Genomic DNA, 12,477 nt, shown 5'->3' with positions numbered 1-12,477 from the left:
CCCCCACCGCCCATGACGGCCGTGCCGCCCCGCACGTCACCGCCCCGCGCATGCGCACCACCCCTCCCCGCCATCGCCCTGCCCTTTCCCCGCCTGGCACCGCCCCGCCCACCCTGGCCTCAGCCACTTCCGTCGGGCTGCGCACGGCGCATGCGCAGCGGCGCGGCCCAGCTGCTTCCTGCGCTGCCGCGGTGGGGGGCGGCCGGCGGGGGGGGAGGGGGCCGGGCCTGGCAGGAGCCCGGCGGGTCCGGCCTCGCTGCGAGGGGAGGGGTGAAAACAATAAATAAATAAACCCCGCTGCCCGCCCCGGGGGTGTACAGCAGCCCGGGACAACGTGGGTGAGGGAGCGCCGGGCTGGGCTGGGGCTGAGGTGGGCGACGGGGTGTGGGGCTGGGGCCTGAGGGGGCTCTGAGGGGCCTTAGAGGGGCCTGAGGGGGGTAAAGGCCGCGCCCAGCCTAACTGCGGTTCTGTACCGAAGGGTCGCGCAGGGAGCCGGTGCCCGCTCGGCCTCGGAGGAGTCCTTCATGGCAGTGTAATGTCATCGCCGCTTGGAAGGCTGTCTCTTGGCACGAGGTAAGGTGCCAAGGAGAGGTGCAGCTCGTTGGGAGGGCTGTCGAGCAGTTTGCTCTGTGCCACCAGGTGATTTTTAGCTTTCTGCTTACTGGGAGGACCAGCGAGCAGTTTGCGATATGCTAATAAGCGTTTTTGACAGCTGTTGCACCTTGAAGGTCTTTTCCAACCTTAATGAATCTGTGATTCCTCAAAATGAACATAAACTGGCCTTTTAGGGAGATTGTGTTAAAATTAAATAGCTGGAATGGTATTACCGAATGTCCTGGGCACTCGGTATTGCAAGATTACGTAATTTGAATGTTTGTCTGCCTTTATTGGAGCAATGAATAAGCTGTATCTACTTTAAACAACTCTGAGATTGCAGTGTAACTTGTTGCTGGTTTGGAGTTGCCATTGTTTAGTTTCTGCTTTATTTTGTTTTTGTTTTTGTTTTCCAGGTAACACCATGATATTGGACTTATTTATTGAAATATATTTTCTGGAATGAAGTAGACAAGCAACGTAGGAAAGGTGTAATTATTTATAAGTAATGACAGTTCATTTGTCTTTAGATACATATTTGTTCTTTGTGATTAACCCAAAAAGTCTTTGGTGGAAGCAAAGAACCAAGCACCTGTGTTTGTATAGACCTAAAGCCTTCTGGAGGATAAATCATGGAGTTCATCTTAGAGTTTTCCATACAAGCGAGCCTCAGTGTAAATGGGCCAGAAGCAGGACATTTTGGTATAACAAGCACATTTACAGCCATGACTTCTTATACTACAGAGTTTCTAAACTGTTGACTTCTTCTTCCAAAGGACTTACAAAAGTGAACAATCGCATGTCACGAATTAAGAATACCATAGAGTCTGTTTCAAAGGCAGTGTCTGGCACTCACAGTGAACTGATTTCGCGGATAGCTCGGTTAAAGTCACACTCAGGTACTCTAGGAAAAACAACTAAAAGTAATGCAGATGAAAATAACCTCAGTGCCAGTCTGGAAAATGGTAAACAAATTTCAGATGCCAGAACTCAGGAGGATTGCAACAGAGGCCTAGCTGCCAGGAAATGCACTGATGCAAACGAAAGCTTGGAGTCTATGCTAAAAAACTCAAGTGGCGCTCATCAAGATACTCCAGAAGATTCAGCCTCTAAAACCCAACTTTTTCACATAAGCTACCTTTCTACAAGTTTTGGAGAGACTTACAACTTTGTAGCTGACCATATCAACTGGTACTTCAGTAATAATTCCGTTATGGATCAAGAGAAAAAGAGGAATGCTTTGTTACAGGACTCTAAAAGTGAAGTGACAAATAAGCTTGGTTCATCAGAAAATACTGTAATTACTGAAGAAAAGACAGTGACTTCAACAGCTACTTTAGCTCCTGAAACAGAGACTCAGGATGCTGAAAAGACAAGTACTGCTCTTCCAGTTTCCACTAAGAAAAGTATTGCAAACTTTCTTTCTTATCCCAGTAACAGCGTACAAGCTTTTGTAGACAGTTACATTGGTGGGTTGGTGCCCAAGTTAAGGTCGGAAACAAAAGTTGCTGCACCAGAAAAGAGTAAACAGATAGAGCAAGAAGGGTCTGAGAAGGATGAGGAAGACAAAGCAAAAGAGAGTAAGACAGCAGAAGACCGGGAAAAGCATCTGTCCATTCAGAGAGAAAAGGCAAGTCTTTGTTTACTGTTTTTACATATATTATTTGTATGTATAGGTATATTTTATGTAAGAATGTGTCTGTATAGATGTATTTACATGTATATACATATAGTTCATATTTATATACATTGTAGCTCTAGTTGTTTTTTTTGGCTGCAGTGACAGTAACATCATACTGTTTCGTGGTCCAATCATTTTGGAGTTGCCCTGACAATTCTCCCAGTCAGAAATCCTGACGCCAATTTGTTTGGTGTCTGGTTGTTCTAAGAATTCTTTATTTATTTCCTTGTAAACAAGGCCTGCTTCTTTTTAAGACATGCTTGTACGACATGCTGTCCAGGACTTCTGTGAAATCTTAAAATAACCTTTTGGAATTAGTCTTGACAAATTGTATACATATTTTAGAGTAGCTTTATGTTCTTTGTATAACTCTTATCTGTTTTAGATCATTGCACGAGTGAGTATTGATAACAGGACTCGAGCTTTAGTTCAAGCCCTACGAAGATCCTCTAATCGAAGAATCTGTATCAGCAGGGTTGAAGAACTGACTTATCATCTTCTGGAATTTCCAGAGAGCAGAGGAGTTGCAATTAAGGTGCAAATAATCTTTATGCTTAGACGAGCAATAAATATCTGACAGAGGTATTCTTATAGAATGACATAAAACTTCTGTGATTTGTGGGCTAGGCATATTTTCTTCTTGTAAAGATTACGGTGTGGATATCTTTTAGCTTTTTATTTAGCTGGTTCAAGCAGATTCGTTATGCAAACTATCAGTAGTCTAGCCTAAGGCTGTTAAGATTGCTAAGTTTAATTTAGAAGCATACAGCATTGTCATGTGGGTAGATAATATAGCTTATTCTAGTGGTAGATGAAGGTCGTACGCTGTGTTCTCTTTCGCAATTGTCCAGACGGGAATGTACTGTACGGTTGATCTACATATGTGTAACAGTTTTGATGCTTCTTTGCATGCTCCCCTCAAAGAAAGGACAGGAGTGGAGTGTAGCAATCAAAGAACTTTACGTAATCTAGTTCTGTTCGTTCTCTTTCCTGCATGCAGTGAGGACAGGAGGTGGGTGGTAGGCTGTTCTAGCCCAATCAGGTGTTTGTCAGTTCCATGTGTTTTTCCACAAGATGTGACAGTTGGGTGACACGGATTGTAAAATTGCTGGATGGAGTTCAGGCCAGGAGAATTACCCTGGCTGGGCATTGGTCAGACGTGCACATGAATAGTTGTGAAATATTTTATTATGAGAGAGTGCACTCACTACTCCCATGTTGATTGTAATATATCTTTGTGATAATAATTCCAAATTTAACAGTCAGTGTGAAGAATTTTAAGTTTTGTTTTGATATTAATATACTTTGAAGGCACTTGCTACTTTGAATCAGTGTGATATTTATTCATTAAAATCTGTGCTTTGAGTTGTACTTCATGTTCTCAATACTGGAGTTTCTATTTGGGAAATGTGACATTAATGTCCACAAAACTAAACTGCTGGTTAAATAATTAAAAAAAACTAAAATAACAGTAAACTTAGCTTTTATAGTTATTAGAAGGATTTTAATTTCAGCTTGATTGATGAGTTGTGAGAGCTGGTTATCTTTAACAAAAACATACAACATAATATTGGAGTCATTTCTTCCCCTTGGTAGATATAGAGATGGGTAAACACAGGCTTAAAGAAGTTTTCTTGTAACTCATATACTACTTTAATTCTAAAATGTGAAACTAGTGAATATGAGTATGAATTCCTTTGGTATAAACATTTTGATAACTACAAAGATCTTTTATCATAACTATAGGAAAAAGTAATCCCATGCCTCCTGCGACTGAGACAAGCAAATGACGAAAGTCTTCAGGCTGCTGTTAGAGAGACTTTAGCAATAATTGGATATACAGACCCTGTGAAAGGCTGGGGAATTCGAGTCCTTGCTATTGATGGAGGAGGAACAAGGTAAAACTTGTTTTTAATAGATGCTTGTATATCTCTTCATAGTGTAACTGTAAATAGAATTTCAGTTCTTTGACAGTTCTGTGCCTAAACATGCAAAGTCTGATTTACAGTTCTGTTGCATTTGACTATTCAAGTCATAGGTACTTACTTCTGTATTCATTTTTACTTAAATTTCCATGGATTAATAGTCCTGGGACTCTGAAATTACTTTTAAAGTTGGCTACACGCATCAGTGCTTCTTGGACTGACCCTTTCTTGTTTTGGAAATGAGTAAATTAAATGGTCATTTTACTTAGTGCTCATCTCCATAATTCAAAATTGGCAGGAATTGCTGGTAGTATTTTGTACTTTAATGTTTATGTCAGCTTAATAAGACAAAACCTGTTCTTGTACCCTTCTGGAGGACAGTGTGCCTTAGCAGGACTAGTCACATGAAAGAATGAATAGGTTAATGGTGAAAACCCTTCTCGCAGAGCTTTTTGTTTATATTTCTTTACCTACTACCAACACCTGCTTTTATTAAATGGATGTATCACATGTCCTCAGTTACTTGCATGAATTTATTCACCTACCACAATTTGTAAAGAGTAGCAGCGAAAGCATATGCAGTGTTTAAAATCTGATATTTATTAAAAGCTATGTTTTCAGGCACATTTGAAGAAATCTTCTTGTCAAATGTTTACTGGTTCACAACTTTTTGTTGATAGAGAGTGGATTATGAAGTCATAACAGAAATAGTTTTGCTGACTTTGTTTCTCCATGGTATTTATTTACATCAAAATCAGTTGCCTTCAGTAAGGAGTAAGCATGTGACAATGTCAGCCTGGATGTTTCTGAAAGTTCAGTGTAGACTACAAAGTAAAAAAGAAAGATAGTTCACAGATAACAGCACAAGATCAAAGATGTTTTCTGTCACATAATTTCACTTAAAAGTGCAGGCTCATGTGAGCTGTAAAACTCAACGTTGGGCAAATAAGTAAATGCAGTTGATTATAATTATGCTTATGGCAGAAGTATAAAGCATGTTTGCTTGTTTACTTTTCAATAAAAATGTGAATGCTTGCCTACATGTATAAATAAAGTTGTAATGTTTCTGTTAGATTTCTAGGTCAGTGATATTATAAGGACTTTTTTTTCAATTTGCCTTCTTCGTGCTGTCATCCTGCCAACAAATAATTATGAAGTAGAGTTGCCTTCAAGCATTATATGATTTTCTCATTAATTGTAAATTTTTGTAAACCTGGTGTTTGCACTAGATAGCAGTATCTTAAACATATGGGGCTAGTATGTTAATACAATGTATAATTATCATAATATTTAAACTGTAAGTGCTTGTGGAAAAGTTTACAAGTTTAAACTTGTATTAAGGGAAATAATTTGTAGCAAGGAGGGGCTGATCTCAGCAGGATGTGTTGGCAAGGCAGTGCTTGGTTTGATGCAGCTTTAGCCGTACACAGCTCTTTAGCATAGGCCTGGAAAGTATTGATACCAATACTTTTTCATTCCCTGAAATATTCAGGCTTCTTGTTATTGCAGTTATCAGTTCTGATTAATCAAAGGGATGCGTAATTAAACCTACATAAGATAAAACTGCCATTATATGTATGTTTTTTTGTGTGTTTCAGGGGTTTAGTTGCACTACAAACGCTACGGAAACTAGAAGAACTTACTGGAAAGCCAGTTCATCATCTTTTTGACTACATTTGTGGTGTAAGCACAGGTAACTGTTAATCCTCAAGTTGGAATTTTGCTATAAATATAGCAAGAACATCTGAAGATAGATGTAGATTTTTCAATATTTGCCAGGTTTCTGACTTTGAGTGTAAGCTGGGAAAGTACAGGTGTAATTTTAAAGTTGTTTTTTTCTTGTAAGTTAAAACATTGGGTTATTCATGATATACTGGTTGCTTTTGATTGAAACTTCAAACAGATTTGTCACTTTTTCAGTGAATATAAAACCTTGATTTTTTGCACAGTTACAAATGTCTTAAGATGTTTATGGCATTTACAGAAAAATGTGATATTCCCTGTGGATTAATAGTGGGTCAGTAATGTTTCCTGTCTTAATTAACGACCTCGACAATGGCACAGAGTACATTTGTATGAAGAACATGGATGATACCATATTAGGGGGTCAATACAGTGATGGACACTGCCCAGATCAGCCTTCATAGGCTGGAGAAATGGTTTAACAGGAACTGCCTGAGGTTCAGCAAAGGCAAATACAGAGTCATCCATCTAGGGTGGAATAACCTCATCTAGTATACGTGCTGTGGGCTGACTGGCTAGAAAACAGCTCAGCAGAAAAAGACCTGGTCTGTTCGGAACAGGTTGAACATGAATCATCAGTGTGTCCTTGCAGCAAAAAAAGCCAATCACATATTAGCTTGTAATGTACCTAGCAGATTAAAGGTCTCTGGCCCCTTTATGTTTTCTTTCAGCTCCCCATTTGCAGATGTTGACATCCTGATTGTGTTTGACAGGCACACTTAGACCGTTGGGGGTCTGGAGGTCACAATGTGTGAGGAGAGGATGGAAGAACTGGGTTTGTTCAGCTTTAAGAAGAGAAGGCTAAGGGAGGCCTTATTGCTGTTTCAGCTAATGTGAAAATATAGAGAAGCTAGCCTATTCTTGAAGGTGCACAGTGGTAGGAAAAAAGCCAGCAGGCACAAGCTGCAGTACAGGAAACAACAATTAGGTACATGGAATCACATTTTCCTTGCAAGGATGGTCAGACACTGGGAAGAGTTGCCTGAACAGACTGGAATATCCATCCTTGGAGTCGCTTAAAACTTGGATGAACAAGTCCTGAGCAACCTGCTCTAGTTGAAACTCCTGTTTGACCAGGAGTTTGGACTGGACAATCTCTAGAGGTCCCTCCCAGCCTTAATTACTCAGTGACTCAATGATAAGTTGCTTCTCCGTCGGAAGTAGGAAACTGTAAACGTAAGTTTATTTTAGAAAGACTATCATTGCTTTTTAGATGTTATGCTAGGCCGGTGGCAGCAAATTACTGTTTAAAAATGTGAGGTATGCTCTAGTTCAATAACTCGGTTTCCTTTTGAAACCCAAATTCTTTTTTTCAATATACTTATTTTCCAGTACAATTCAGTTCTAAAATGTATTAAATGCAGATCACTGTGGGTAAATACATTGTCCATGTTTCCAAAGATGTGTTTAGTAGGTTCAAAATAGTAGAGAAGGGGTGAATGGTTAGGTCTACTAGACAGAATTTGTTTGCAGACACGCTATCGTTGCCTGGTTTACTTTTTTTTTTTTTTTTTTTGACAGTCTGAAAAAATTCTTGATAAATTTATTTAGCAGTGTGAGGGGTTATTTCTTTTGGAAGGTATTAGAAAAGTTCTGTTAGTGAAACTGTCATCTTCAATCACAATGAAGATGTTTTATCTTTGCTAGAGAAGCCCGGTGTTCTTACTCAATTCAATCCCACTTGTGATTAGAACTAACTTTATTCTGAATCCTTCTCACCAGATCTTGGGGTTTTTAACTGCTAATACTTAACTCTTTCTGTTAAGCTTTGTTTCCACAAGCAAGTTTTTGTCTGCACCAGTCCAACGTGCAATAGGTGACAGTACCTGACTGGGAGAGGATGTGCATGTTTGTCAGCACGTGCTAGCTGTGTACGTTACCACTGCAGTTTGTGTTGACAGCTCGTGTACCGATAGGATTTGCAGAAGCTTGCAGCTGGATGAATGATGGTTTACAGAAGTGTATTAAGTGATAAAAGCTATATCCCTTGTGCATTACAGTTCTTTTTTTTTTTTTTTTTTTTTTTTTTTTTCTGCTGTGCTTTTCACATCTCTTACAATCCTTTAGCTGTTTTGCCTTTGAGGTTAAGAAATCAGTGTGCTGTGACTTCAACATCAATCTGTCTTTGTCGTTAGTTTCTCTGTACTTCTCTACGCTGTTGGTCATAGGGTGTAAATGTGGCAGTCACACAGAAAGATCGCTGAAATGATGCCGTAATGAGCCCTGCACGCTTTGGTCACTTACCTCTGAGCACAATACCTGGGTAGGGAAGCACCAGAAAATCCACGAGCATGTGAAACAGAGATAGCCACTGAATGTTGTTCTATGGAGGAAAAGTAAATCCTGTGCAATGTAGAATTCACAAGAAAAACATGGGGCTGGTTCCCCTATGCATTCTCCCAGCCTTTAGTGATTTGCAAGTTAGGAGCCTCCTGGAACAAAGTTGGCACGTCTCTATATTAAAATCTCTTTTTTCCTCATATTTTCTTTCCAGTTTTGAAATGCTTTTTAAACACCTTTCTGACAGAAATCTAGTTTCAGGAAAACTCATAAATAAGTCAAGTCATGGTATTATAGAGCTGACATTGACCTTAGGCTATCTCATTTCCCAGGGGATGGATCAGCTATGAATGTTTCACTGCTGACAGTTGTCAGACTCTGAATCATAACAGATGTCTTCAGAAAACTTGTGCTCTGCTGTCTTTAGACAACAAAACTTCCAAATGTAATGTCAATCTACTGTTGCAGTTCAAATGTTTCTTCTTGTCCCAACTCCCCAGGGACATTGTTTTTCTTTCTCTTTGCATTAGCCTCTTATGTACATGAAGGCTTTTGCTATACCCAGTTTATTCAGGCTTTCCTTGTCAACAGACTTCTTGATGTGTGGTTGTGCTTTTTTTTGTGGATTTTTTTCAGTTTGTCCATTTGTTTTTTCAAGAACATCATGCAAGTCAACATAGAGCATTTCAGTTGAACTCTTATTAGTGTTGAATAAGGAAGAAATACTACTTCTTTCAGGTTATATTCTTATCTATCTTGTGTCTTATTAGTGACCCATGTCCTTCAAGATATGCTCCTTAGCCTCCCAGGCTTTAATTATTTATTTTTTTTTCCCTTGAAGTGTTGACAGTCAAGACTGAGAGTGTGAGCTGCTCTTTCACTAGGCCATCAGATAGAGCCTGGACTCTGATTTTAAGCTTGCTCTCCTGTGTGTGTCTTGTTACCATGCAGCAGGTTTCAGCAAAGCCCTTTATCGTGTAACTTGACTCTGATAATACCTACTGCCACTTGCATGCTGACACAGAGTGAGGGTTTTGGTGCTCTTTCTCAGGTGGTGGTGAGGAAAATGAGCTTGTATTTCGCATGAAGTTTGCCCTTCAGTTTGAAACTATTCATGAAAATAGTAAATACATGATATTGTAGAATTAGTGCTAGAGACTAAAGAGGAAAATAAGGTAGCAGAGAGCTTGCATGATTTTGGAAAACTTTCTTTGCTGATAGATGTTTGGTCTGAGTTGAATTTTGTGATATGACAGTCGAGTAAGTTTCTCTTGACACAAATTTAATGTGACAAGTAGCCCCAGGTTAAATTAAGGATGTGTGCTACACTTAAGAATTGGAGACTGTTGATACATTGACACTGCTATCATGATTGGGGGGTCTGTGAGAAGGGAAGAAGCTTGGAAGTGGTGTTTCCTTTAAAGCCATCTGTGGCTGTATGTAGTTCTTTCTGCATGTGTGTTTTATTCTTAATCCATTTCAAGAATTTACTTTTGAAATGAACTTTATTCAAATGTATTGCATTCATTTCCAAATTTGAAAGACCTTAGTCCTATTTTTTCTTAATGCTTTAGTTATATCTCAGCGTTGCACAATTAGATTCAGAGGTTGTACACACCCCTTTCAGTTTAACATTCCTAAGAATTTTAGCAATGTATTGATTATAAATTTCAAAAGTCTTTTTAATGATATTCTACGGTCTTGCTTTTTGGAAATTGTTTTGTTCCTACAGAGGTAGGTCATGCCTTTTTTAGGCACACACTAGATGGCAGTATGTATGAATAGAAAAAATCTTTTGGAAGGGACCTTCAAAGATCCAGTGCCTCTGCCTGAACACTTCAGGGCTAAACCAGAAGTTAAAGCCTATTATTGAGAGCATTCTCCAAATGTCTCTTGAACACTGACAGGCTTAGGGCAGCAACCACCTCTCTAGGAAGCCCATTACAGTGTCTGACCACCCTCATGGTAAGAAATTTTCCTAATACCTAGTCTGAACCTCCTCTGGCGCAGCTTTGTGCCATTCCTGCATATCCCATTGTTGGTTACGAGGGCAAAAAGACCGCCACCTGCCTCTGCACTTCCCCTCCTCAGCAAGTTGTAGGGCAACAAGGACGCCTCAGCCTCTAGAGTAGACAACCCAAGTGTTTTCAGCCTCTCCTCACAGCCTTGCAGCCCTTTTACCACCTTTGGTGCTCTCCTCTGGATGCTTTCAAGACCCTTAAAATGCTTTTTATATTGTGGAGACCAGAACTGTATGCAATCTTCAAGGTGGGGCCATGTTAATGCTACTTATAAGGGAGAATCACCTCATGGACTGGCTGGTCATGCTGTGCTTAAAGCATCCTAAAATGCGATTTACCCACTTGGCTGCCAGGGCACACTGCTGGCTCACGTTGAGCCTGCTGTCGACCAGCACCCCCAGATCCCTTTCTGCTGAGCTGCTTGCCAGCCGCTCATCTCCCAGCCTGTGTCTGTGGCTGGCATTGCTGTGTCTCAGGTGCAGAACCCAGCATTTTCCTTTGTTGAACTTCATTCTGTTGATGATCATTCAATGCTCCTAACTATCTAGATCCCTTTGCAAGGTCTCTCTGAGTGATTGATTGTAAATGTTTGCCACCAAACGTATTCAAGAACAGGCAAAATTCCTGTTGTCTCACAGAATTTTCCTAGATTTTTTCTTCAGTCAATCAAGGAGTTTGGAAGATTGCAAGCAATGCTCCAAATATTTTTAAATACTACAGCATAGATTATTCATCCTCATTTCTCTTTCCAAATAAAGCAGTGGAATTAATTTCATATCAGCCATGTATGTTTTTGCAATGATGAAATCTGCAAAACAAAATAATGTCATTTGTCAATTTCTCTACATTCTGTTTATGAAAGATATGTCCTTCTAAAGCACGGTTTATGATATTTGAACAGTAATTTGGTGATATAAACATCAGTTAATCTTCCCTTTTCAAGATAGATGTTCTGCTAACCTGTGAACTATGTTAATGGTAATCCATCATTGTAATCTTATTCCATGTTATATTTAACACTTCAAAATACTTCTTTTCAGGAGCTATATTAGCTTTTATGTTGGGGTTGTTCCATATTCCTCTGGATGATTGTGAAGAACTGTATCGCAAGTTAGGATCAGACGTTTTTAAGCAGAATGTAATTGTTGGAACAGTCAAAATGGGTTGGAGCCATGCCTTTTATGACAGCGATATCTGGGAAAAAATGCTCAAGTAAGTAAAAATAAATTATTTTTAACCTGATTTTTAATGCAAGTTTGAGAGCCTTCATTTTTGTTATTGTTTCCATGGTAAGCAAATTCTTAAAAACAAAGAAAAAGGATTAGCCTATATTCTCATTCTTCTGAAATAACTGTTTTCTATTTACCAAAACGTTTAAAGCCTTTAATGTAATGGTTTCTGTTTCTGGGGAATAAAGTAAGCTTTAGTGCACTGATTTCTGATTATATTCCTGTCTGTTTGCCAACTCTGCTTCATCTGACTCATTACAGATCTGCTACAGATTTTACTAGCCACATGCTGTGCCTTTTTATTTTTTAAGGAGACATAGCAAGAACTGAAATAATATGCTGTAGTAGGCACTTTTAATTTTAGATGCTCTATTGAGTTTTCTTGCCTGCTTTGAAAAGCGAAAAGAGCTGTAAGGACTGCAATGAAAAAATATCCAATTTGTTAGAGTTAGCAATAAGAAGATACTTGTTCAGAGATATGTGTACAGGTGTGTTAATGAATATATGGGGGGGGGAAAAATCAGTGGAAGAAATTGCTAATGCTTATTAAAACTTCTATTACTTTTATTTATTTGTATTCATGTTGATAGTTGCTGTGGTTTAATCCTGGCAGGCAGCTCAGCACCATGAAGCCACTTGTTCAGTTTCCCCAGGAATGATGGGGGAGAGATTCAGAAAGTTAAAAGTGAAAGAACTCCTGGGTTGAGATAAAGACAGTTTCCTAGGCAAAGCAAAAGCTGTGCAAGAGAGCAAAGCAAAACAAGGAATTTATTTGCTGCTTCCCATCAGCAGGCAGGTGTTCAGCCACTTCCAGGAAAGCAGGGCTCATCACACATAACGGTTTCTTGGAAAGACAAACACCATCACTCTGAATGTCCCTGTCTCCCTCCTTATTTACTCCAGCTTTTATTGCTGAGCACAGTACCACATGGTATGCGATGTTCCTGTAGCCAGTTTGGGTCAGCTGTCCTGGTTCTGTCCCTTGTGTACCCCCAGCCTCCTCA

General features: G+C 39.6%; 1 protein-coding gene across 2 annotated transcripts in view; it reads left to right on the top strand.

Moving 5' to 3' along the window:
- Nucleotides 1-241: 241 nt before the first annotated feature.
- Nucleotides 242-12,477, top strand: part of PNPLA8 (patatin like domain 8, phospholipase A2) — a 36,897-nt gene continuing 24,661 nt past the window's right edge. Inside the window, exons 1-7 of one of the 2 annotated variants that reach the window (XM_082760382.1) lie at nucleotides 242-338; nucleotides 479-573; nucleotides 1,011-2,224; nucleotides 2,661-2,810; nucleotides 4,022-4,173; nucleotides 5,799-5,893; nucleotides 11,285-11,456. In XM_082760382.1, the coding sequence (XP_082616508.1) occupies nucleotides 1,103-2,224; nucleotides 2,661-2,810; nucleotides 4,022-4,173; nucleotides 5,799-5,893; nucleotides 11,285-11,456 (1,691 nt within the window). In that variant the 5' untranslated portion in view covers nucleotides 242-338; nucleotides 479-573; nucleotides 1,011-1,102. The other variant, XM_082760383.1, reaches the window with a different exon arrangement.

This window comes from Aythya marila (assembly GCF_965140915.1).
Source record: "Aythya marila genome assembly, chromosome: 1".
Taxonomy (NCBI): domain Eukaryota; kingdom Metazoa; phylum Chordata; class Aves; order Anseriformes; family Anatidae; genus Aythya; species Aythya marila.
This window is presented reverse-complemented; position numbering and strand designations above follow the sequence as displayed.